Source organism: Populus alba, chromosome 2 (assembly GCF_005239225.2).
Source record: "Populus alba chromosome 2, ASM523922v2, whole genome shotgun sequence".
NCBI lineage: Eukaryota > Viridiplantae > Streptophyta > Magnoliopsida > Malpighiales > Salicaceae > Populus > Populus alba.
In genome coordinates, this window is record NC_133285.1 from 5904552 (window position 1) to 5931137 (window position 26586).

At 34.2% G+C, this 26586-nt stretch overlaps 2 protein-coding genes, 1 long non-coding RNA gene, 1 other non-coding gene and 2 pseudogenes across 4 annotated transcripts in view; 5 read left to right on the forward strand and 1 right to left on the reverse strand.

Moving 5' to 3' along the window:
• Positions 1–26586, forward strand: part of LOC118062619 (uncharacterized) — a 74418-nt gene that overhangs the window by 33639 nt on the left and 14193 nt on the right. The gene's annotated exons all lie outside the window — the stretch shown is intronic.
• LOC118028932 (abscisic acid 8'-hydroxylase CYP707A1) lies at positions 1858–6662 on the forward strand. Its single transcript, XM_035032688.2, has 9 exons — positions 1858–3587; positions 3724–4045; positions 4316–4465; positions 4589–4837; positions 4986–5075; positions 5220–5298; positions 5685–5791; positions 5916–6034; positions 6385–6662. The coding sequence occupies exons 1-9, from the start codon at positions 3394–3396 to the stop codon at positions 6482–6484; spliced, it is 1410 nt and encodes a 469-aa protein (XP_034888579.1). The 5' UTR covers positions 1858–3393; the 3' UTR covers positions 6485–6662.
• On the forward strand, positions 9751–11243 carry LOC118028952 (sterol carrier protein 2). The gene is made up of 4 exons (XM_035032703.2): positions 9751–10123; positions 10217–10277; positions 10792–10894; positions 10982–11243. The coding sequence occupies exons 1-4, from the start codon at positions 9998–10000 to the stop codon at positions 11061–11063; spliced, it is 372 nt and encodes a 123-aa protein (XP_034888594.1). The 5' UTR covers positions 9751–9997; the 3' UTR covers positions 11064–11243.
• LOC118028925 (alpha-amylase-like) lies at positions 15340–17364 on the forward strand (annotated as a pseudogene).
• LOC118028907 (protein WEAK CHLOROPLAST MOVEMENT UNDER BLUE LIGHT 1-like) lies at positions 19978–24421 on the reverse strand (annotated as a pseudogene).
• On the forward strand, positions 26469–26541 carry TRNAR-CCU (transfer RNA arginine (anticodon CCU)). The gene has a single exon. It is a non-coding gene; the product is annotated as a tRNA-Arg (tRNA).

Below are 26586 nucleotides of genomic sequence, written 5' to 3' on the forward strand. Positions count from 1 at the left end.
TACCGTTTCGTAAGACTAGGGGCAAGGGTTTTTTTCCTTCATGGTATAATTAATCAACTACACTTCAAATATTATTTTCTTGAAACTGTGTTCATGAGTATTTTAGTTATTTTATTATAGTTTTTCATAATTACTAAATAGACACCCACATAATTACATAATTTAACATACATAAAATGTATTTTTTTAAAAAATAGTTGGAGAGTGGGAGTAACCAGTATATTTTGGATAGCACGTGTAAACTTCCTTTAATAATCAAACATTATCTTTAACGATGATGTAATAAGCGGTGTATTGAGATCTTATTAGTGATAAAGTGTAAATTCTTCTAGCAGTCAACTTAATATTAATTAATAAGAGTGTTGACATAATTTTTTATTTTTATTTTTTTATTTTTACATTCATTCATGCAACTTAAGTAAAGAGATTTGTTTTTTAAAAAAGGAATTTACATTTTTACTTCTTTTCTTTTTCTATTAAGTCTTTTACATATTTTCCTTCTTACTTGTCTATAGTTATTTGTACAAAGCGTAAAGCTCTAATTTTGCCACGCATTCAATAGCTTAAAGCTTTTATTGATCAATTATTTCATTAATGTTATACAAAAAAAACTAATATACGTAAAAGAAATATCTATACAAACAGAAAATTTATATAAAAAAATGTTTATTATTTGATGCAATGATGTCATAAAACCATTTACATAGAATTTATAATATTTTATCTTAATTGCCATATCAGTTTGTGGCTTCATATAGAATTTTAATCCTCGAGGAGGAAGTAAACCTATTTACTAACAAATAAAATATTGATGACCAAGTTTGCTTGTCACATTATTATTAAAATCCTAAGAAATGACATTTATAACAATTTTATGCATCATGTATCGCATAAAATACATTGTTCAAAATTGAAAAGAAATAATGAAAACATTGAAAAAATTTATTCTATTATTATTTATTGATGAAAATTATGATATAAAATGTTTATTTGTAATTTCAACGAAAATGACAATTAAATAAAAAAAAATTAAAAGATAAATTTCATAGAATTTTAGTTAGCGATTTTTAAAAAGAATTAAAACATTATCTTCTTCTTCTTTGATTTCAATTCAAACCCTAAACTTAGACACAACCTTCCTTTTTTGGTTTTTTTCTTGTCAAACTTTACTCCACCAAATAAAAAAATATGTTCTTTTTTGTTGTAACACTCATTTATATTTAAAGTTAATTTCTTGAAATTTGTTTGTCTACTTTTATAGTTTACATGTATATTTAAGTATCTTACTTGTTTTATAATAATAATTTTGTTGTATTAAATATATAATATGTACTTTAAATTTATTTGGAATTTGAGAAAAATAAACTTAATTTGTTACTTTAAAACTGAGTGTGATTTTATAACTCAAGTGTATTAGAATTGAAGAAGTAATGAGTAATTTAATAGGTATTAATGTTTTTAATCAATTTTATGTTTAAGTTGAAGATTTGGAGAAAATTTTTTTGTGTGGAATTAATAATAATTAAAAGGTATTAATTTTGGTTAAACAAGTTTGAATTGAAGAAATGATGAATAATTAGTTGAGTTTCAATTAATTCTAGTTAATTATGAATTTTGCTGAAAACTTAGGAAAAATTAAATTAATTTGTAATTTATAACAATTAGAGTATTATTTATTAATGATAGTATGATATAAAAATTAATGATGTTTATGATATAGCAAAAGATGAAATGATTAAGCAATATCTAGGAGTTAAGTTATTACTTTTATGAACCATAAAAACAAAATTAAGAAGTCTAGGTTTTGCGCGCTCAGTCCAAGTTAAATCATTTGCTAGGAAATAAGCATTTGACAGCTCAGTCAAATCCCCTGCTGCCGAAGCAAAACGAATGCACTTATCCCTTGTCTAGTTCTTATCAAAACCAGCAGTAAAACGAAGACTTGTTGAAGCAGTGCTTCATTCTCGGAAAATTAAGGGACTGGTGCGGCCAGTTCTCAGCCATATTGAAGAACCAATCGTGGTGGTCGGAATTAGGGGATTGTGTGTCGTTTTGTAGTCGAAGGTAACACAACTAATGTAAAGGATAGATCAAACAGAGTTATGATTAATGTAGGACTGTGAGTTGTTCAATGCTATTGTAAGAATATTAGGCTCTCTCTCTCTCTCTCTCTCAATAAATTGCGTTTTCTTCCAGCTTCTCATGAAGGGGAAGTTATATGGAAGTCAAGAAGGAAGACACTAGTTGTTTCTTGTAATGATTATGTAGGACGGTGGCATTACATTATGTCAGATTACCTGCCCAAACTACCATAAAATAAGTTGATCACCCAATCATTTTTTTTTGTCTTGAATTTCTAGAAAAATCTATTTTCGAAGCTGTATCGAATCTTCATTGATCTGTTTGATTTGAGTTTCACAGTATGGAATAACATTTCGCAATCCGTGATCAGGATTTTGTCTGTTTGTCTGTCTATCTGCTTCTAGTAAAATCATGAACGCATAAAACAGGGTTGCTCCTCCACACAAAAACACAATAAACAGGGTTTTTTGGAAATTTTAAGCACAGATAATTTTCTTTTCACATTGCACATCCATATTACTGTTTTGAGAACCAAGATAGGCTGCAAATTGAAATATGATCATCAATGCCTCTTTTTTTTTTCTTTCTTCTGTGATACAGAGCTTTCATTCTCCCATGAATGCAGGATTTCTACCAACCCTTGCCGCCACCAACACCGAAAAGCTACGTTTTCTTACCACAAAAGCCTAATTCAATCTGTTACGTGCAGTCCATATATATATGGGAGACAAATAGCGATAACAAAGAATCTAAGATTCTAAACTGTAGCGATTAAAACAAACCAGGACGTAAAACTGTCAAATGACCCCTGCCCCCACACCACTATCCAGATGAGAAAAATGCCCTAGTCAGGGGATGTTCTAGTCAGCTATTCGTTTAGCAATTCTTCAGGCTGGACTTGGGGGCTAGGAACAACAAAGTAAAAAGATTTGTGATTCTGTTTGTTCCCTTTGAAGATCATATAAACAAATTAAGTAGGAGTGATCGATGGCTAACAAATGGTGAATCCTGGTGATAGTAAGCCTTAACAAGAAAATTGTAAAACATCTGGATAGGCTTGAACGTGAATATCCTCCATGGTAAAAATTGCCTGTGTGATAAAAAGTTGTCTGAATTTGTTCGAATTAAATTACTACCATAAATAAAATGAGACACCAGATTAGTGTTTTTGTCTTTTATATATCCTCTGCACATCTATAAATCGGCTCTCTCCTGCTCTCTCAATGACTAGAATAGCTATTTCCATTACCTTGTATTGTATTGTAGCTAACACCTACTCACGAGGGGAGAGAGACAGAGACTGGGACAGAGATGGGAGGGATTCTGGCTTACGTTCTCATCTTTCTCATAAGTGTAGTGTCTTGTATAATTAAGATAAGAAAAAAGAAAAAACCCAATAAAGGAATTAAGCTCCCACCAGGATCAATGGGTTGGCCTTACATTGGAGAGACCCTTCAACTCTACTCTCAAGACCCAAATGTCTTCTTTGCATCCAAACAAAAAAGGTTGTTTTTGTGTGTGTGTGTGTGTTTATCATTTTAAGTATTTCCCATGATGATCATCTGATCAATATGTAGTTTTCTTCAGTCTTTATGAGCATTCTTGTGCATGCAATTGAATTTGGTGTCCTTGGTGATATAGGTATGGAGAAATATTCAAGACCCACATTCTTGGTTGCCCTTGTATTATACTGGCTAGCCCAGAGGCAGCTCGGTTTGTGCTTGTGACTCAAGCTCATTTGTTCAAGCCAACATATCCCAAAAGTAAGGAACATTTGATTGGTCCATCAGCTCTTTTTTTCCATCAAGGAGATTACCATATTCGTCTAAGGAAGTTGGTTCAGAGCTCCTTGTCTCTGGATTCAATCAGAAATTTGGTTGCTGATATTTCATCCACAGCAGCCTCTACCTTAGATTCATGGGATGGCGGGCATGTCCTTAACACCTTTCAAGAAATGAAAAAGGTCAGTTGGTGTGGTTCAATATGTAGTCAATATTTTACACGAATGATTGGATCAATTTTTTAATGGTACTTTTCTACCTTTGATATCTTGCTACACCCAGACTATATCCTATATGGCTTTCTTTAAGTATTTATTCTCAGTGAATACTTGTATAGTTTAATATTCCTTGCTCATACAACTGAGCACTTTTTAAGGTTATGTTTGTATTATTTTTATACTTTTACTCGAGAATCATTAAAGTTCTCATGGATTTGTCCTTTACCTTCGCAGTTTTCTTTTGAAGTAGGAATACTAGCAATTTTTGGCAATTTGGAAGCCCAATATAGAGAAGAAATGAAAAGGAACTACAGAATAGTGGATAAAGGCTATAATTCCTTTCCAACAAGCCTCCCAGGAACTCCTTACAGGAAGGCAGTGCTGGTAAGCAAAACAAACAAGAGTACATTTGACATCAGATTTTGTTCAATTCTATCTCACTAATTGCACGTCCTTTGACAAACATCGAGTCCTCAAAATAATTTCTCAAAAATCGATGTTCTTCAGGCAAGAAAGAGATTAAGCAAGATTCTTGGTGATATTATTCGTGAAAGGAAAGAGAAGAGATTGCTTGTGAAGGATCTCCTCGGTTGTCTATTGAACTCGAAAAATGAGAAAGGAGAACTCCTTACCGATGATCAAATTGCGGATAACATTATTGGCGTGTTTTTTGCTGCTCAAGACACCACAGCTAGTGCCATGACATGGATTGCCAAGTATCTCCATGGCAACCAGAAAGTTCTAGAGGCTGTAAAGGTACGATTAAGAACAAGCCAAATCATCAGCAGAGTCTAGAACAAGTCTTTCTCCCATCTGTTTCGTCTCTGTTTATGAATTCTATCCTTATAGAGATACAGTAAATGTATTAGTTGCTGATAATTACTGGTAATGCTGTCTCCTATAGGCCGAACAGAACGCAATTCGCAAATTGAATGATGAAAGTAATCAGCCATTGAGTTGGAGTCAAACGAGAAACATGCCATTTACTCAAAAGGTATGTTACAGAACTGTGTTCATAACTCTTTCAAGCACAAGGCATGGATTTCGAAACTGTAGATTTATATTTTTACTTATTTGACAAGTGGGATGCCATTTTGTTGTTACAAACGGCTAATAGCGAGAAACTACGTACTGCCAGGTTGTGTTGGAGAGCTTGAGAATGGCAAGCATTATATCCTTCACGTTTAGAGAAGCAGTGGCTGATGTCGAGTACAAGGGTAAGAGGAAGAATAACTCATATCTGTGCTTTCATTGGAAGCCAAACTGGCTTAAGACTACACTGAGGGTATTCCTAAATCCATCCTCTCTTTCCAACGATTCGAACCTATGACTCCCAGTAGAAATCCCAAAGTCCTAACGCTGGGTTATCCCTGCAGACCTACACACATGTATTTAGTAAATAACAAGGCACCCTGTTCAGATGGGCTGGTCAAATTCAACAATGTTTTCCACGTTTGGAGAACAAATGCAAGATTAAAATCATAAATAATCCTACTTAGACGGAGTGGTCAATTGAACTTATATTGGATTTGGCAATGATTCTTTCAATTTATCATAGAATTTGACATTTGAGGAAAGTGACTGACCCTGAACTTTGTGACAGGGTACCTGATTCCCAAAGGTTGGAAGGTGATGCCTTTGTTCAGGAATACTCATCACAATCCAGAATATTTTAGAGATCCTCAAAAATTTGATCCAACAAGGTTCGAGGTATGAATAGCCATTCACGTTTTCAACCCCCCTTAGCCAAAACAACAGGGTAGTCGGTTTGTGGCCAAGGGAATTTCTGTTTTTTCTAATCCTCATTCTATTTTTCCCCCTTTTATTGGTGTAGGTTGCACCAAGACCCAATACATTTATGCCATTTGGAAGTGGACAGCATGCTTGTCCAGGAAATGAACTTGCCAAGTTGGAGATGCTTATCATGATCCACCATTTGCTCACCAAGTTCAGGTGCTGTTGAAAATCACGACAACTATTTATCGAATGTATTGTCTGTCTGCTGTTTGGTTATAGAAAATGAGATATCCTCCTGTCGGCCCCTCCATTGGGATTTTCCTAAAAAAAACTATATCATGGTATTGATGTCCAAACACTAACCACTGAATTTGCAGGAACTCCTTTTCCTGTAACAATACGTTGGATCTTAGATTCAATGTTTTATCACCTCAGTAAGATCAACATATGTAAAAGATACTACAGAGGACGTCGGAGATCTGTAACAATTCGCAGGAACTCTTTTTCCTGTAAAAATACTGCCCAATCTCTGTATTGACGAGAGCTTTTTGTATTTTGGTTCGCAGGTGGGAAGTGGTGGGATCTCAAAGTGGGATTCATTATGGCCCGTTCCCCGTGCCATTGCATGGACTTCCAGCCAGATTTTGGAAAGAACATACCACCTAGGATATTGGTGCTCTAGATAAACAAGCTGAGATGCTATTTGTCTCATAATTCACTTTTCATTTTAACAAATAATAAATACCGTATTCCTTTTTAGCCGAGTATTTATTATTTTTGCTCCTAATTAGCAAAAGTCCTATGTTTCTCTTCAATTCTATCTCTTGCGATTCTCATTGTGACTTGGCCATTTTTATATCAAATCGAGGGGGTATATAACAAATATTTGTTTATTCTGTACAAGTGCATCTGCCATATCACTCCAAAATTTCATAGCTTTTACATGGAGATATTATGAAAAAACTATGCATAAAGAGATAATTAAATATTTTTCTTCTGTGTTGAGATAAAAATCTAACACACGATCTGCTCGAGATAGCATTGAAAATGGATAGGGATGCTAATTATTTGGGCCTAGCCCAATTAGAAAGTCTTGCCATTTGGGCTATGCATTGTTGATGGGAAGACTATTAAAAGTCTTGCACCCTGGTTGCACGTGCCTCCCAATGACCAGTGCAATTTTATTTTTAAAACTTTACATTTTCTCTCTCCCTCTCTCATTTATTTTGCCCGGTACTGATAGTTTTAATGCAGCGCACAATTTTGGCCATAATAATGACATTGTTTCAGAACAACTTGTTTTCCAACTCCAACAAATAACAATGCAAAACAAATGAGTGATTCTATTAAGAAAATGTAGACAGATGACAGAAAAAGTAAAGCAAGCACAAGAAACCCGAATAAGAATTTTGATAGTAACAAGCTTTTTATTTTATTTTATTTATTAATATTGATGTTCGGGTTAGCTTACACATACTTTAATTAATTCTATGTACTTTAAAATTAATGATCATATAAACCTCCAGTGGTTTTGAGGGAATTTCAAACTCGTGACTATTAGAGATCAAACATAAACCCTAACCAGTTAAGCTACCCTTCAAGATTAAGTACCAAGCATACTTGTCACGCTAAGTCATTTAATCAATCTTTAAATTGTTGAATCAATTTAGCTCAATTATTTTTAAAAGTATTGGTATAGACCAAGTTAAATTTAAACCAAGTTTGTTCGTTCAACCTGCTAATCAATTAGGTTTGATTGAAGTAATAATTATTTTTAATTAAAATTAAAATTTAATCCAAATTAAATTTTAAAATTATAAATTTTGATATATTAACTTATCAAATCAATTCAAGATATTAAATGGTTAAGCAATCATGAACAAGGGTTATTGTTACTGATCTTACTAATGGAATCGTATGGCAAAAGAATAATTGGTAATTTTAAGAGGTGTAATTCAACAGATTAAATTATAGATTTACTCTCTAGAAATCACTAGTTCGAGTTTCATAAATTTCAGAGTTACTAAGAGCTTATATTATCGTTAAATTTAGGAGTTGTGGGATTAGTCGAGGTACGTGCAAACTAGTCCGAACACTCATATTGGTAAAAAAAAAAAAAAACAATTGGTTCTCCAACAACTCACCCATTTTATTTTACTGATATAGCTCGCTCCTTCAATATGTTTTTTTTTTTTTGGTGGGAGTGGTAATGCACAAGGCTTGTTTAATGAAATGGATGAACCAGAAATTAGTCTTTCTGTAGCAATGTTAAATGTCAAATTATATCTCATATTGGATATGCTAGAGCATGCAGATAAAAACAAATTTTAAATCCTAAAAACATTCCAATGTAAAGTGGGAGGACAAAATTGAAAAGAAATAAAGTTTAAAATCCATGCTGTAGTATTTTTTTTTCAAGGAATAAAATGAAAAAAAAAAAAAGGATCCCTATGGATTACACTATAACAACCCATACGATTGAAATCGAAAGAAATAAAGTTAAATTTCTATATTATAAAATATTTTCAAGGACAAAATGGGGAAAAATAAATCCATGTGGATTGCTCATAGAACCCTCAGGGAATTAAAAATAACTGATAATTTATTTTATAATTGTAATGTAACTGTAACGGCAATGAACATCGTAATATTGAAATAAAGGTTTACTGTTTCTTTTATTTTTTAAAAAATATATTTTTAAAATATACTTGGTTTAAAAAATATTAAATTAATATTTGTAATATTTTTTTATGATTTTAATATTTCTAATATTGAAAATAAAAAATAAAAAAAATAATGTAAAATATATTTAAATAAAAAACACTTTTTAAAAAAAAATTTATTTAACCAGATTTAATAAGTTAACTTTAGATCAAGACTGGTTGTTAAAAAAGTGTTTATTTTAGTTTTTATGGTTAAATATAATTTAATTATATACAAAACTTAACCATAAAAACTATATATATTTTTTTTGTTCTAATAACTTTTTTTTGGTTGAATCTTACACGCAAAAAACTCAACCTACATGTCTAAGATGGGCTGAGACCACTGCAGCTAGAAGCACGCTCTATAATGCATAAAACCCAGAGCCCAACGGTGCTCTAGCGGCACAACAATGGATTCTCCTTCTGTTTTGGCATGGATAAAAAATGAGGTTTTGGATCCAGCGAGAGACTCTATTGGTCAAGTAAATGCGTACACAGTTCTCACTGGTACTAACCTTAAAAAAATTAAAAGAAAAAGATTCTGCTTACTTTCCTGATCCTAGACTCACTGAAAATATTTGTTTAAGATTCTTGTAATGTGAATGTTTAGGACTGTGTGGTAATTTTTTTAAAAAATATATATTAAAATAATATTTTTTATTTTTTAAATTTATTTTTAATATCAGCATTTTAAAAATGATTAAAAAATATATACATAAAAAATAAATTTAAAAATACAATTAAACTACAATATTAATCAACACCTAGACCTCAATTACAAAACCATACTAGTTAGTGTCGGTAAGACAAGTGAAGAAACCGACCTTGTAAGGTAAGGTAAACCTTATTTTAATTCCTCAATTGTATATATATTTTCAATTAGGTCCTAAACTTACAAGCATTATCAATTAGGTTCCAAATATTATCTACATTTCTCAATGTAGTCTTGTCGTCAATTTTTATTAATATTATTTGAATAATGCGCATACTTCATGCAATAAAAAGATATCAATCCGAAGAAAGTGTGGTCGAAGTCAATGAAAAATGAAAATTTAGAATTTCCTAAAATATTTAAAGTCATATTGATAAAATTTATAAGATCAGGATCCCATAGAAAAATGAATATCTTGATTAGGGATTAAATTGAGGTCGACCTAAATTAGAAGGAAGGAAAATCAACCAACCAAGTAGAGGAAAGAGGTTCCCAAAAGTGAAGGAAAGGAAACACGTCGTTACGGGAAATAAATTAATAAAATAGCAAAGCCTAAGAAAAAACAAACAGGGTATTGGGATGCGTGTTCCACCGTGACCTCCTCCTCCACCTCATCATCCCATCATCTACCTCGATCAGACTACCATAAACAAAATCCGTCGACCCCAACCCCATCTAATTCGTTGAAACAAGATAATAACCCACAAAACTAAATTCTATATATTTACCAATCTATCAAAGCAGCAACATAACATATTGGCAATGGCTACTACAGAGCTAAAGTCAGACGCCATTTTTGAGCTTTTGAAGAGGTTCCTTGGGACCGAAGAAGGTGTTGCTGTCAAAAATAAGGTTAACCTTGTCTATCAATTCAATATCTCCCCCAAGGTAACCCCCCCTTTTTTTTCTATGATTGTTTGTGTATGTTTAGATTGTTTTCTTTTCTTTTTTTGGTGGTTTTCTTATGGGTTTGGGTTGCAGAAAATTGGGATTGATGAGGTGATTTACACTATTGATCTCAAGAAAGGCGAGGTCATCAAAGGTATTGGTTTTTCCATTAAGTTTGCTTTTCTTCTGCTATCCGATTGGAATTTTGATACACACACAAAGCTACATCTTGCAAATAAATAAAATGGGAGGTTTCAATATGTTTTTGGCCCTATTTCTTATTTCATGACCTAACAGAGATCAACTAAAAAATACAGTTTTGTTTTAAAAAAAAAAATGGATGATGAAAGGAGAGGATCTTTAGTATGTTGAATTAGCACACTGGTCCCTCTACTGCAACCAGGACTGATAGTAGATGGTGTATGAACAACTGCTGTATAAAAGCATGGTGATGGAAGCATTTTCGCTTTCTAGTATTATGAGGTTTCTGCTAGGTGAGAGCTACAAGATCTTGACTTTCTTCTGATACGCTTTGTTTTTGGGTGAGATCAATTAGACAATGCATTAGATACTAGAATTTTTCTCTCTTGCTCGCGCTCGCGCACACACAGTTGTCCTTTTTGTTAAACAAGAGTAGTTGTTGATTGTGCAAGATTTTTGAAATTTAGGGCAATATGAAGGAGGGAAACCTGATGCCACATTTTCCTTGAAGGACGAAGATTTTATAAAGCTTGCTAATGGAAAGTTGAATCCCCAGATGGCTTTCATGAGGTGGGAACTTTAGCTGTTCTATTCTATCCTGCCTTAATTCAATTTGCTGCTTGTTTTTTATTTGCCTACTTTATTTGATGCAAGCAGGGGTGCTTTGAAGATCAAGGGCAGTTTGAGTGCTGCGCAGAAATTCACTCCCGATATCTTCCCAAAGCCTGCTAAGCTGTGAGCTAGTACCAGGAGTGTAGAACTGTTCGAAAGCTGTCCATCAACATCTGTTATTGTTGATGAATTCATAAGTTGTTTTTTCTTTTTCTTCTGTCATGTAATATGGGGACTAGATTGGAGGCAGTAAGTCTATAGCAATCTTTGAATTATAAAAAGCTCCACAATCCTCTCTGTTGATCAATTTGCATGTTCTTCTAGTCTCTCTGACTAAACCGTTAGATTGTGCAGTCATTAATTTGTTCGTATCACGTCTGTGTCTTGAAGTTCACTCCTAAGTTGCATAATTTATTATCTAATCATATGCATATTCCTGTGAACCACATTGAAATGTTTGTCACCTTGAACTTTTGTTACTGGCCTCCTTAGTAGGAGCTAGGAGCTACTACCGTGAGCTTTTGGACCTGGGACAGGGACTAGGGGAGAGTTAAATCAATGCTTGCCTAGTTGCTTGTGGTGTCCAATAAACGTTATTGAGTGAGTTTCAGATGGACAACGCTATGTTTGAGAGAAAATATAAAGAAATGCAGAGATGGATGTGCTGATCATAGTTGTCTCTGTCTCATCTGTGGGGCATGCAACTCGGAGCCTGTGCTCCAGACAAGGGGGCAATATTGGTCTTAAGTGGTAAGAGTTGGAAAATTTAGCGGGTGCTTCGTTTTTGCTACTTGAAAGCACCTAGTAGTCTAGTACGAGCTTCCTGGCTGCCTCAGTTTTGATGATAGGTAATTGTTGGTTTTATTCTACACATCGAAAAAGCTGAACCTAATTTAGAATCCGTGGGGGGAGGATTGGCAAACTTTGAAGGGCCAGGTAGGGCTTTGTTACACTTCTCATCAGCTACTGGATAGTCGTCCTTAACTCCCTCTCTGAGCATACAGCCTGACCGCATTAGTTAGCGGTCTGCTTAGTTGTCTTTGGAAGAGCAAATCAACAAATTCTGAAGTCTGAACTCTCAAAAGCCACAACCCAACCAATAGCTACCAATTTCCCTTGAGTACACGCTCGCAGCAGCTCGCTCTACAGCAAATTTTGGGGCTCTTACGTGGCTTGTTTGGTTTAACCAACAAGATAACCCATGCCATGCTATGAGTTGAATTTAAGATGTGTTTGATGTTGTAATTTAAGATGTGGTTGATGTTGTAATAATGGTTATTTTTGAAATTATTTTTTATTTAAAAATATATTAAAATAATATTTTTTTAAAAAATTATTTTTGATATTAATACAATTTAAAAATAACAAAAAAATTAATTATTTTTAAAAGCGCAACGTGATCATATATAAACAAACACAACCGATCAAATTGATTTCTAACACAAAAAAGGTGCTGATTTTATAAATAAATACATGTTTTGATATAATTGAGGAATGAAAAGATAATATCCATGTCTAATAAAATGAATTAAAAAATAAAAAACATATGAATAAATAGCAAGAAAAGTTGGTATTGTTAATTAAAAACTAAAATAAAATATCATTCTTTTTAAGATGAAAAAGATAAATGCAAATAGTTTATAACGATTGTTTCTTTCATTTTATCTACGATGACGCTGGGTAAATTTTTTAAATATATTTATACATCGGTATCTTACAATTAAAATAAATATTTTTAAGAAAGGTTGCTATTTAAATTATTGTAAAAACATGTATTTCATTAAACAAACTATTTTTTTCTTATTCATGTAATTGTTTTACTAAAATATATTTTTTTATCATAAGCATGTTTTTCTAATTAAGAGTAAAGGCAATTAAAATTATTTTTGTAACAATTTTTAATAACTTAAAATAAGTAATAAATTATCTCTTCAACCCAAGCAACATTTCCTTATCAATGTATTGTTTTTTAACAAAAATATGATTTATTTATCAAAAAGCATTTGTTTTTAAAATAAAAAACCTATAATGATCTGAAATGCAAGTTCTAATTACAAAATATTAGAAATCATGTCTTGAAATTTTGTATACAATTGAAGAAAAAAAATAATTTGAGAAAATTTTGTAACAAATTTATAATAAAAAAATATCTTGATAAGTGTTTTATTTTTATTGAATATTCAATATCATAAACTCCCCCTCCTTTGGTCAAGGCTGGCGGAATAACTGACGATTGTTTGCATATTATATTTATATATAATAATTAACAAAAATAATTGTTAATATTATAAAAAAATTGCTATAATCTTATTTGAAAAGAAAAACAAATTGAATGGTATTTAATGAAAAGTATTTTAACCATAATTTTAATTATTTTATTTATAATGGATTCTAATTAAAATTTAACAAAAAATAAAAAATAAATAGTTGAATTAAAAAAAGGTCAAGCACGTGCGCTTGGAAGGTTGGAGTCTTGGACCTAGCTGAAAAAAGAAGCCTAGGTGTGCGTAGGCCTAAAAGACTAGGGTTGCTCGCCTGGCTTTCTTGCTTTTTTAAAAAAAAAAATTAGGATGGATTACACATTGTTATTCCCTTTTAAAAATAAATAAATAAATAGATGATGTGTAAACAAAGCGTTGTTAACAAGTAAAGATTTCAACCATTAAAGATAGTTGGAAAATCAGGGTTTGAGTTTTAAAACTCTAAAAACTCATTTTTGAATTGTATTTTCCACCTTAAAATACCTTTGAAACACTTTAAACACATAAATAAGCTATTTTTAGACATCAAATCACCCTAAATTAGTCAAAAATCCAAAATTACTAGAATAATTTTTTTTCCAAACCTTGATTTACTCTTTTGGCGAGATAAAAGTAAAAAAATACCTTTGATATCAAGATTGAAATTTTTTGTTGATGGATTATGGTTAATTGACAACTTTCTTTTTCTTTTATCATTTTTGATAGCTTTTTTTCTCTTTTCTCAAAAATTAGGGATTAAAATGAATAAAAAAAGAAATTAAGGACCTAAACACACTGAACTAAAAGGATAGGGACAACTTATGACAACATTCAAATTTTAAGGAGCAAATTACAATTTTGTGTGCCTTTTGTGTTGGAGGGCTCTATTTCTTCCTGGATATCAACTCTGGTCCTTCATCTTTCAATTGTTTTTGAGTGCATAAAAGCATTGAAAACAGAACCTAGAAGGACTTAATTGAAAAGGAAAAAAGTTTAATGACTAAAGTTGACAGCTGTAAGATTTTCAGGGACTTGAAATGAAAAAAAAAAGAAAAGAAGCTCAGTCGATTAGTGTTTTGGGTGTGAAAAGCCTGTCTTTTAGTACATGGTTAGTAAGAGGAACGTAAAAGACAGGTCTTTTCCTGTCCTCCTGTCTTCCATCGACAATGAGGGCGTGTTGCCGGCTTTAAACTCTTTTTACACTTGAAATCCGCCGTTTCTCTTACGTCAAAGGAACATTTACAGAAGCAATCGCATCCACATACATCCCATCCCAACCCGTTCACATTTCATTTTCGATAACTGGCATTACCATTTCAAATTATAAAAATCGTCAAACCGTGTTTTTTAATTAATTTTTTGTTATATTTTGAAGTTATTTTGATATGTTGTTATTAAAATTTAATTTTAAAAAATAAAAAAAACCGATCCGTTTAAACCACTCTTTTACGTTCCTATTACTGACAGTAAATTCATATATTGTGTAAGAGATACAGAAACAATATCAAATGCATATGATCCACAAAACACTGATTCGAACAAATCACGTGTTAAACTATCTAAACCATGATTAATACCTTCTCTAAAGACGACCACAGGTAGCTAGCTAATTTAAGAGAGAGAGAAGAATACGGGGTTGGAAAAATTGAAACCAGCAATGAATACACATGAACTCTCATTCATCTGTGAACGCGCTCGAGCACAAGCCGGCTAGTGCAGTGATGATACCTATAAAAAAGATGAGCTTTTTCTGTCTTTTCAGCTCTCTCGCCCCTTCATCTCTTCTTCTACGTTACTATTTCAGTTATGGCCTACGCTGTTTTTAGTTTCCATATGCGCAAACACCTTAGAATTCATGTCTTTGCCCTTCAACAACTCATGATCCCTCCTTCGTTTAAATCTATCGCATCAATTAAACTCAGCTGTTTCGTGGATTATCCAACGTTGCTTCTGTTATGCGGGACGCTGGGCTGGCTAGTTTAGGAGTCCGAGTGCCTAACATCAAACAACGTTCGAATCCAACAAAGAAAAAATTCTGTCATCTCTAGAGTCGTCCACTTTAGTCAACATCAATTAGGCCATCAATTAGCAACGACTTCTAGTATTGCTTGTCTATGACTTTCATGAGTTATCATGGACAACTTGGTTTCCCTTTTGGATTCTTACAGCACCAACACGCCAATGAGACCTATTAAAAGAGACAGCATCACAATCCATCACCCTAGAACATAACAAAGAGAATGAGGTTTCTCACTTTCTGCTTCTTCTCTCTCTTCCTCTCAGTTTTCCCTTTGCTCACTTCTTCTGCTTTGTTGTTTCAGGTAAGGCATGAACACCCAATCGTATCCCTCTCAAAACCTAATCGATTTTGTACATGTAAATTTAATTGTTCATGGGTTTTGGTGATCGTGTGACAGGGGTTCAACTGGGAGTCATGTAATCAGGCAGGAGGATGGTACAACTCACTAAAGAACTTAGTTCCTGATTTGGCTAATGCTGGAATTACTCATGTCTGGCTTCCTCCAGCCTCTCAGTCAGTTGCACCGCAAGGTACTTTATGAATAATTGTTCATTTTAAGTATCATTTCTTTATTAATTGGTTCTCATGTGTTCTCTGTTACAAGGTAGAAATTTTGTCTCTGATGCTATTTACTTACCTGAGTAGTAACGTCGATGGCAAGAGGAATATTTTTAGTTATTGCATTTAATTTGAAGAAGCATATGATTTACAATTAATAACGAAGAACATCCGAGTTATGTTTAAAAACAAAAAAAACCTGACAGAAAGTGACCATTTGGTAATCTTTATTTGATCTTAGAATTCCTTTTCAGAAGACAATAATATACCCTCTACTTAAATTTCTTGTAGGATATATGCCAGGCAGGCTATATGATCTGAGTGCATCAAAATATGGATCTCAGGATGAATTGAAATCACTAATTGGGGCTTTCCATCAGAAGGGAATTAAATGCCTGGCAGACATTGTCATAAACCATAGAACTGCTGAGAAGCAAGATGGGAGAGGAATATGGTGCCTTTTTGAAGGTGGAACTTCTGATGATCGCCTTGACTGGGGGCCGTCCCTCATTTGCAGTGATGACACGGCCTATTCTGATGGCAAAGGAAATCCCGATACAGGAGGTGACTTCGGAGGTGCCCCTGATATTGACCACCTCAATCCTAGAGTTCAGAAGGAGCTATCAGATTGGATGAACTGGTTAAAGTCTGAAATAGGATTTGATGGATGGCGATTCGACTTTGTTAAGGGCTATGCTCCTAGTATTACCAAAAATATATATGGAAAATACTTCACCAGATTTTGCAGTTGGTGAAAAAAATGGGACTCTCTTGCTTATGGCCAGGATGGAAAGCCTGACCATAACCAGGATGCGCACCGTGGTGGACTAAAAGATTGGATTCAAGCAGCTGGTGGTGCTGTCACAGCTTTTGATTTTACAACAAAAGGGATACTTCAAGCCGCCGTGCAAGGAGAGTTATGGAGGTTGAAGGACTCAAATGGAAAGCCTCCAGGATTGATTGGCCTGTTGCCACAAAATGCTGTGACTTTCATTGACAATCATGACACCGGGTCCACTCAAAAGCTCTGGCCATTTCCATCAGATAAAGTCATGCAGGGATATGCCTACATTCTCACCCATCCTGGGACCCCATCCATTGTAACTTCATCTCCCTTTTTTCAATTTGTTTGTCCATGCAATAATACAACTATCATGCTCTTTAGCAACGCCATCTGCCATTTGTTGTAAACTCTTCTTCTCTTTTCGCTGTTTAATATAGTAGGAAACTCACATATAATATTCCTAACTACAGAAGCTTTCTATGTTTTGCAGTTTTATGATCACTTTTTTGACTGGGGCCTGAAGGAACAAATTGGCAAATTGGCAACAATTAGGAAAACTTCTGGGATTGGTTCTACAAGCACTGTGAATATTTTAGCCTCTGATGCTGATCTGTACGTGGCAGCAATCGATGGTAACGTGATCATGAAGATTGGACCTAAGATGGATCTTGGAAACCTTATTCCCTCAAACTTCCAGGTTGCTGCATCTGGAACAGATTATTGTGTGTGGGTAAAAAAGTAAATACCAGGATACCGTAGCTACATATGTATCAGACTACTTAAAGAATAATTCGTTGTGGACAACGAAGAATTAATTTTTGCATGATCTTAAGGTGTCTCTGCTTCATTTCTTCTGTTTTCACAGTTATACGAGGCAGGAGTAGTACATAGACGTGTATGCAATGCTTCAGCATTCACTTGTGATTCATCCATCAAATCACAGGCAGAAGAACAAGATGAGCTTAGATAACACAAACATCCATAAACTGTCATCCTTAAAATTATAAATTTGAATGAAAAAATAAATTTACTCTTATATTTTTTTAAAAAAAATTATATAATATAACACAAACATCCATAAACTGTCATCCTTAATTTATAAATCCTAACGCTAACCCTAAATTCCCAAATTACCTTTTCGGATTCCCCCACCCGACCATTCCATTCTGTTCCCAGGCAAGATCAGCATGTTGATAACTTAAGATAGAAGGGCCATTACAACCAATGTCAATATCCCCATTGGCCAAGTCATTTCCTAAACACGCAGCCCACCAGAATCAACTGAACAAAAGTTTCTAATGTAAGATTCCTCTCTTTCACAAGTTTTCCGAAATTCGTTTAACAACTCTGACTAAAGATAGACAATTGTTGTCACACACAGTTAATGCACTAGGAGAATTTTGGTTAACTCTCTGCTGCTTGTTTTTCCAGATGAAATAGAGTTTTGTGATTTTTTAATTTTTTTTATTTGAATTTTTTTTTTTTAGTGTTTTTGGATGATGATTTGATTTTTTCATTTTCTTGCAAATATTCAGAGCTTTCATAATGTGAACAAGGTGTCATCATTAAGTTCATCAATATCTATATCAATTTCCTCCTCTCCACTATCCCTCCCGCTTAAACAATGTTCTCTCTAGAAATCAATTATATTTACATGCATTTCTCCCAACAAAAACTCTAATTCTCTACCAGTTTTCCAGGCTTTGGCATAATGTCATGCATTTCTCCCAACGCAGACTTCAAATATCTACCTAAATTGAGCCTCTTTTCATATGCAATTCACTCATTCCTAGCTTTCCAAGCTCTGACGTGATGTCATGTTGGAAAGAAGTTACTTTCCTCTTTTTGCCGGAGACATTTCAGCAGTTTTAAAGTCTTCATGAGGGCCAAAATTTGATGATTTTAGGGTTTGTGAAATTGGAAAGGTGGTTTTTTTAGGGGGGTTCCGGACAAGAAAAGGAAAGCGAGATCTGTCATTTGTCTTCGTATGGATGAGTTCTTATTTTGGATGGTAGTTGTATACGTAGCTATGATGGATGCCTTCGGTTACCACCCGCGTGTATAGAGAGAGGGAGAGAAGAAAAAATGGCTGTTGCAACGGGTGGAGCTTTCCTTATTCAGCCATGTTTTTCTTCTTCGTTATGCTCCTTGCCTAAGAACATAAATAAGTCATTATATGGTGCAGCAGATGTGTTTTGCCTGCCAAACCAGGAAGCACTCCTTGCAAACCAATTGTGGTTCATGCCCTACAGCGACCCACATGGCTTCCTGGGCTTGATCCTCCACCATATCTTGATGGAACGTGAGCCGCTCACCGTGCTCTGTCTAATTCTCGACCTGAACTTGAAAATTTCTGTTTGTTGTTTATGTTTTGCTTATCTTGCTGTGTTTCTCTAGGTTTAGTTTGGCTGGAGATTTTGGGTTTGACTTTGACCCACTTGGCCTTGGAGATGATGATCCGGAAAGTGGTGTGTGCAGGCAGAGTGGGTCCCTGCTCACTCGCTTTGCTATGGCTGGAGTTGCGGGAATTCTTTTCACAGATTTGTGTTACACAAAACCCGTCTCGGGTTAAAACTAGTGCTGAAATAAGTCATTGAGTGATTGTAAATATAAACAATCAAATGTATAAATTATATTACCTATAATATTAGAATTTTGTGATGTTATTTACTAGTTTTGTTATAAGTATAAATATTATATATGAGATGTTGTAATCTTTTGTTTTTTTGTTTAAGTTTGATGTAAAAACTCCAAAAAGTATTATTTTAACTATTGGTTAGAGTTTATTATTTCAAAAGAAACGGTATAAATAACAGTTAAATTAATTCATCAAATGAACTTAAGCCAATAAAAAATAACACACACACACACATATATTCATTGATACCAAATTACTTGATTATCTCCATGTATTTTTATTTGACTTTTATCCACATAATTATATCTTTTTTTTTTATTATAAAAAAAGATTTAAGAAAATGTTTTTTAAAAGGAGGATATTAATATTAGTTAAATTACGGTTCATTAATTTTATCCACACAATTATTGTCAATATGCAGTGTATCTTACCATTTAGATGTGCAAGAACTCAAATGCAAAAATTTAAAATCTAGGAACTCAATTTTGTTTTTATTTTTTTCCCTACAGAAAGTACAGGTACTGAATTTGGCGATTGATGTCGTCAACTAATACAGATAAGGAAAAGAAAAACCAGAACATTTCCGACCCGCCGGGATTCGAACAGCAACGTAAGGATTTCGTCAACGCACCACCGTCCTCCGCTTTACCCACTGAGCTAATGTCGTCAAGCAGAAGAGTTTGTTTTGTTTTTAACATATTAATAAGAAATTGAAAGATGCTGCTGCTAATGTCCGGCAGCGATAACCAGCATGCAATTTGATACCCACAGGGGGAAATCCAATCTTGTTTATCACCAAACTTACAAATTGACAAAATTCTTTGATTAAACCAATCTCACACCTTTACAATGATTCGATTCGATGGTCGAAAGTCCAAAAGCCTACATGTATATCATGAATCAATGAGACAAAAATATAAACCAATGAACTTGTAATGCAAGATTCACAAACATTTACATTTTACCAAGAACTCTCATCTTTTCCTATCAATGTGAAAAAAAATACCCAGTAAAGAGAGGTAAATCATGACAAGAAGGACAGTGCCTCGAAGTTATCCTGTCTTGGAAGGATGTGACTTTTTCCTCGCGAAAAACAATAAAAATCGCGGGAACAGCGATTTCTTCTTCTTCCTTGGAGCCTTTACTTCTGGAGAGGAATCGGTTCCAGCGTTACTTCCAGGTACATTTGATTTTGGATTTGAAACATAATCCACGGCGGCATCCAGTACACGATCAACACTCTTTGATTCTTTCCTGACCTCGAAGCTTTCCCTTGGGCTTTTATTGGGGTTTGCAGCTCCCAGACCAGAATTACTAGCCCTACGTCGTTGCTCATTCTCAGCCCTCCACTTTCTCAACTCCTGTTCTACACCCAACTTCCCTTCCTTCGCCTGCTCAGCCTTATCCAATGCAATTTTCAGAGCTTCCTTTCTTGCAGTCATCTCTTGATTCACTCGTTCCAATTTCTCGGCGGTTCTTGACTCTGATTCCTTGGCTACTTCGATCTGAGAAATGGCAGTTGCTACCCTCAGGTTGGCCTGCTCCTCTGCTTCATGGGAACGCTTGCTGAGCTCATAGTACTCTTCTAGAGAGAGTGTTACACTGGTAGGTAAATCCACATTATTGGTGCTTTGAGCTGATTCACTCTCTTCCAAAGCTTTGATCGCTGCTAAAGCCAATTTTTCAGAGGCTCTGGCAGCTTCTATTTCCTTTTGAGCTGCAAGTAATCTACTCTCCATCGTACTTGCACCAGCTTTTGCTTGTTCTGCTTCTTCCTTCGCTTTGCCTAGCTCTTCATGAGCCATTTGAGCGAGTGACTTGGCCTCATCGGCTGCTTCCGCTGCTAGTTGCAGTTGCTTGGGAATCTCAACTGTCTTTTCTCTGGCTTCTTTCTCTTCCATCTGAACCAGGGCTATTTCTGACCTAGTCTTGTCCAGCTCAGCCTGAAGAGCAGCAACTGTTACTGCAGCCATTCCTTCTCTCTGCTTAATTGCAGAAAACAATGATTTTTCTTTTTCCAGCTCTGTTTGTAACGATATGGCAGCCACCTTCAAGCTATTTACTTCTGCAGTTGCTTTCTCAATGTTGAGTTTTACTTCTTCCAGTTCCTTCTTTGCTGAAGCAACTGCTGCTTGTATGTCGGTGTGAGTTGTTTTCTCTGGTTCCTGTTGCTCAGCTTTTGGTTTTCCTTCAGTTCCCTCCTTTGTTTTAGATTCCATATAAGCTGCTAGTTCAGCTTTCAAATCAACTAGCAAAGCTGAAGCAGTGTTTAGTTTTGATTTGAGATCCTTTGCTGAAAGAATTTGTTGGTTAAGTCTTTGGAGCTCCTCTTCTGCTTGCTTTAACTCCTTCTCCCAATGAAGAGAATCTTGCTCCTTGGCCATGGTTGCTCCTATTCTTTGCTCCTCTGCTTCCATATGAGCAGCATGCGCAGACTCTAAGGATTCCTTGGTAGCAATCAGCTCGATTGTAAGTTCCTCTACAGTCTTCTCAACTTCCTTGGATGAAGAAACAGCATCTTCAGCTTTTTTTAACAGCTTCATCTTTTCTCACTGACCAAAGAAGCAATATTCCTTGTGCAGTGCTTCCAACTCATCATTAACAGTCTTTAGTTCTGACACCGCAGCTGAATACCTGGCTTTAGCAACCTCAAGCTGTGCCTTGGCTGCAACACTAGCTTCATCAGCAATCCCCTGTTCCATTTCTTCCACCCTGAGCTTGGCAAGCTCAGAATCTTGTTTTGCCTGATGCTCTTCAGTCTGTGCCCTCTCCAGATTGAGCTTTAGCTCTTCAACAAGTCTCTTAGCGCTGTCCAGCTCCTTAAGAACTCGTATTTTTTCCTCTTCAGCAGCCTCTGACCGTTTCTTGTACTCAGGCATCTCCACTTGTACCGTCTCTAGTTCTTGGTCTACAAGTTTGCGTCTCTACAAAGTTAGAGAGAAGGCCTACAAGTTAATAATTATCCAGATGGAAAAAATGTTTTCTGGCGGAGCACAGCCATCAAACGGATGCAATGATTGGAAGCAAATAAAAAAGAACTCAAATCACTAGGCCAGCACTTAATCCAAGAAGAGAAGCTTCCAATTCTTACACAGGCAAAAAATGCACAGTTAGATAAGATTCCCTTTTGCATAAATATCTTGATTTCCACTTTCATTTCCAAGAAACAGTCAAATATGAAAATATTTTTGAAAATAAAATGAGCAAAGAAGCAGTTTGCAGCAGCAACTCTTGACATCATTTTTTGGAAGCAAAAGGGTAGTCTTTGCTGAAGTGATGATGCATTCACTACTTTGATAAGAAAACATTTTGGATTTTCCTTGTGGAGCGTCACCAAAAGCAGCGTAAGTGATCGATCATACATTAGAATATGCTGATGTTTTTAGTCAAAACTAACAACATTGAATGTCTAAACCCAAATCCTCTACTCTCTTCTATTGCTGTATCAAAATGATGCGAAGTGGCTTCCTACATCATACTAAAGCTTTCATCACAGACTCAAGGGTACATTCATCTCAAGCCTCCTCAAATGACAACCTCTTATGAAAATAAATAAATAAACCATCGAATAGATATCCAACCTTTCCTAAACTACTGGTGCAACCGGAATTCCCATAGGCTTCAACACACACCAATTCAACAGCACATTCTTGTTTCCGATATGCCATTTACAACGTAGATTTCTATTAAACACAGACACAGAGATTTTCTTTGCTGCAAAATCCACAAGAAGATAGGGAAACAAGAAATATTGTTGCCCGTCTCTTTATCAAAAGTATTGGCAAGTGCTTGATCGAATAGTGCTGAAAAGTAATTATCATCAAGAAAATGCAACAGGGTGTGTGACATCAATGACAATGGCAGATTGATTGTACCTCTACAGTCTGGATTCTATGGGCTTTCCAATCAACAATTCCTCCAAACTTGGAAACAACTTCTTTAACAGATTCAAAAGGTGCTGCCGTATCAATTAGACCTCCGTTCATGTCACTCTGCTTAAAAAGTCGAGGAGAATCAGAAGAGTTCGGTGTCCTGAAATCAGGACTGGCAACCTTTGCATGAGGAGAAGCAAGCTCATCTTGCTGCACTCTAACCTTTACATGGGGCAAAGCATGCTCCTCGGATTGTGCTCGTTCAATATGAGAGGAAGTAGCAGGTATACCATCATCAACATGGACATGAGGACTGCTGATAGGATCTTGAGGTTGCCGTACACCAGAAGAATTAGGTACGGGTTCAGTTTTTCTTTGAGATTTCTGTCCATCTGAGGAATTATGTATGTCTTCGGTTTTCTCTTGATCTTGTGGACCATTCGAGGAAATTTTGACGCCTGCAGTTTTCTCTCGAGATTCATCCTGTACATTCAGCACATTTTGTGTTGCTTCTGATTTGGAATCATCCTTCAATGCACCTTGGTGGTTTATCTCTGTTTTATCAACTGAATCGTCTTCCATGGCAACTTGATCAAGTTCTACATTTGCATTTGTCGCATGGCTTGATGAAGCTTCACCATGAGAAGGACCATTATCTTGGGATGATGAAGAAGGTTCCAGAGGAGACATAACTTCAGTAATTTTCACATCCTCCATCAGAGAAAAAATTAGCAATCAGAGCCAGAACGGTACCTGAAATGAAAAAAAGAAGAAATTAATTAGCCAAACACCAGCACCAAATATCTCCAACAAATTCAGCAGCAAAAATACATACCATTTTAGAATTGAAAACAAAATGCAAGACCAGATTCAAAATGCAAAAAGCTCTATGATTTTTTTTTTCTCCTAGCAGAGATATAATCTTCTAGCCAGAAATCAGGCTAATATCCTCAAGCAAGGATTTAATTAATCTCCGAGTTTCAAGTAAACAATTTAGACCAATAATTCTGCGAATTCTTCATTTGGTTGCTGAAAATTGCTCTGAAGAGAGTAAAATAATTAATAGAACTGTAACAGCAACCTTAAAACTAACTAAACTACTGGTTAAGATTATGCAATATCATTGAAAGCTCAGTTAGATTCGAGAAATTTAATGTGAAATCATCAAACCGAGCTTCATTAAATGATTTCCAAAAACAAAACAAGAACAAAAACTTACTCAACGAAGTCAACATAGGAAAAGAAACTAAATAAAAATGAGAAACTGAGATAGCAATCGAATAATAAAATTTCAAGCCGATTTTGGATTTGGTAACTGGTTCAATATAAAAAAGAAAAAGAAAAAAAGTAGACAAGAAAAAGAAAACAGAGGAAGAAAAAACATACCTGGTCATAACCATCCGTGGGTCGAGTAATAATTGAAAAGAGTTTGTTACTCACGTGAGCGAAAAATAGAAATGGAACCAAAAATAGAAATAAAAGAGAAAAAAACGGAGAGGATACACGTGCGTGAACTGGAGCCTCCTTCGTTTCCCAGACTAGATCCATCTGTCTCCCCCTCAAGTCAGGTCAAGATTAGATTTTTTTTCTTCTTCTTTTTTTAGTCTTTTTTTTTCGTTTTATTTATTTATGGAGCTAGTGGTGGCTTTTTATTTGAACATTTTTTTTTCTTCTTCTATAGTGAGAGAGACTCTGAGAAAATAGTTTTTTCTTAAAAAATAGAAATCAAAAGTTGTTTTTAACTAATAGAGTGTTTGAATATTTGATAAAAAAGTTATTTTTTTTAAGTATTTTTTATTTAAAAATAAATAATATTTTTTTTATTTTTTATAATTTATTCTTTTACAGCATGTCAAAATAATTAAAAATTTTAATTTAAAACAGAAAAATTAAAAAGTTTTAAAAACATGTATAAAACTAAACACGGCTTATAACAACGCAACTCAACTCAACTCAACTCAGTTTTTGGTTCAGCAACTGGCCGCGATTTCCCCCTCCTATTTATTTGTGTACTTGATTTTCTATTCCGTAATTAATTTCCAAGGAAAAGAAATACCGTTAATAATCGCAGTAACAGTCTGGATCGCTTTATTGGGAGACAGGAACGCTCCTGTTGTTGTCAAAAGACCGGAATACCCGTATCACGTTTTGTTTTTTTTTTTTGTTGACCATGACCTTTTTGCAAGGTTCCTTGCTCGAAGTTCTATTGTGGGGACAGGAAGGCTAGCTGTCTCACATATTGATTTTGGGTGGATTTTTGGGTTACTTGGGGTCAAGGTGATGAAAATGTCCAGAGTTTTACGGCAGCCTTGGATAAAAGAATGAGTTGAAAAAATGGGTTGCTTCTAGGTACAAAACCATCTTCCCTGATTTTTTCGAGCATCACAGCAGTTAATTTTTCTGGAGAAGCAAGTGACGCATCCACGTCTAAATAAAACAACGTGTAAATTGTTTTTCTTCAAAAGAACTTGTCCTCCACCCATTAATAAGTGCCTGCGCTTTTTTTAACACCAGCCGCCTAAGCCACCCACGCCAAGTATACATGCCTATGTTTTTTTTTTCTTCTTCTTATAATTTAATCTTTTATTTTTTTTTTTAATTTTAATAGTTTTTAACCATTTTTTTTATTTCTTTAAATACAATATGATTTGATTTTAACCTAATTTACAAATAAGATTTAATTATTTTTTTTATGATAGGAGATGTTCTTTCTTGGTAGCTATACTTATATTTTATTTTATTTTTAATTTTTATTCAGATGCTTTCTTATGTGTTTTCTTATTATCATTTTATTTAATAAATCATTGGTTCAACAAATAATGTTATTAAATATAATTTGAGCCTATAATCCATGTTTCATAAGATATTTACAGCCATATTTATCTTTTAATTTTTCAATTAGATTTTTTGTTAAATATTGTTTATTTTTTATTTGATTCATATAAAATTATAATATTTTTTTAATATATGCAACTTTACATAATATATTTTTCTTTCTTTAATTTTATTCAATTTCTTTCATGCCTATGCTTGTTTTTATTACTATTTGATTAAATAAAAATTATATTCTAAAAAATAAAGTTATGAAACATAATTGTGTACATGACTTGTATAGCAAAATCAAATATTTTTATTTATATTTATCTCTTAATTTTTAAAAATATTATTCAACCACATCTAATTTTATCGATTACAATAATAATTCATAATATTTTTTTTTTTTTAGTTTGGGTTTTTTTTTTTAATTTTGATCTCTTAATCTTTTTTTTTTTATTTTCCTGTGGAGTTATTTATATGCAGCGAGAGCGTTACGTTTGGGTTCGGAGATGGGATTGTCTAGGAGAAGAATACAAGGTCACGCTCGGTAGCTATTTTCGTGATACAATAATTACTAATAAAAAAACAATAAGGAATGTCGTAGCGTCTGTAGCTCAGTGGATAGAGCGTCTGTTTCCTAAGCAGAAAGTCGTAGGTTCGACCCCTACCTGACGCGTTTTGTAACCATTAAATTTTTATAATTTTTCTTTTACGAAGTGAA

Bases quoted from the DNA above. Each gene is read 5' to 3' on its own strand.
- LOC118028932 (XM_035032688.2), top strand. From the start codon at position 3,394: ATGGGAGGGATTCTGGCTTACGTTCTCATCTTTCTCATAAGTGTAGTG. The intron at 4,466-4,588 runs GTAAGCAAAACA...GATGTTCTTCAG, and splicing joins CTTACAGGAAGGCAGTGCTG to GCAAGAAAGAGATTAAGCAA. The intron at 4,838-4,985 runs GTACGATTAAGA...TGTCTCCTATAG, and splicing joins AAGTTCTAGAGGCTGTAAAG to GCCGAACAGAACGCAATTCG.
- LOC118028952 (XM_035032703.2), top strand. From the start codon at position 9,998: ATGGCTACTACAGAGCTAAAGTCAGACGCCATTTTTGAGCTTTTGAAG. The intron at 10,124-10,216 runs GTAACCCCCCCT...TTTGGGTTGCAG, and splicing joins AATTCAATATCTCCCCCAAG to AAAATTGGGATTGATGAGGT. The intron at 10,895-10,981 runs GTGGGAACTTTA...TGATGCAAGCAG, and splicing joins CCCCAGATGGCTTTCATGAG to GGGTGCTTTGAAGATCAAGG.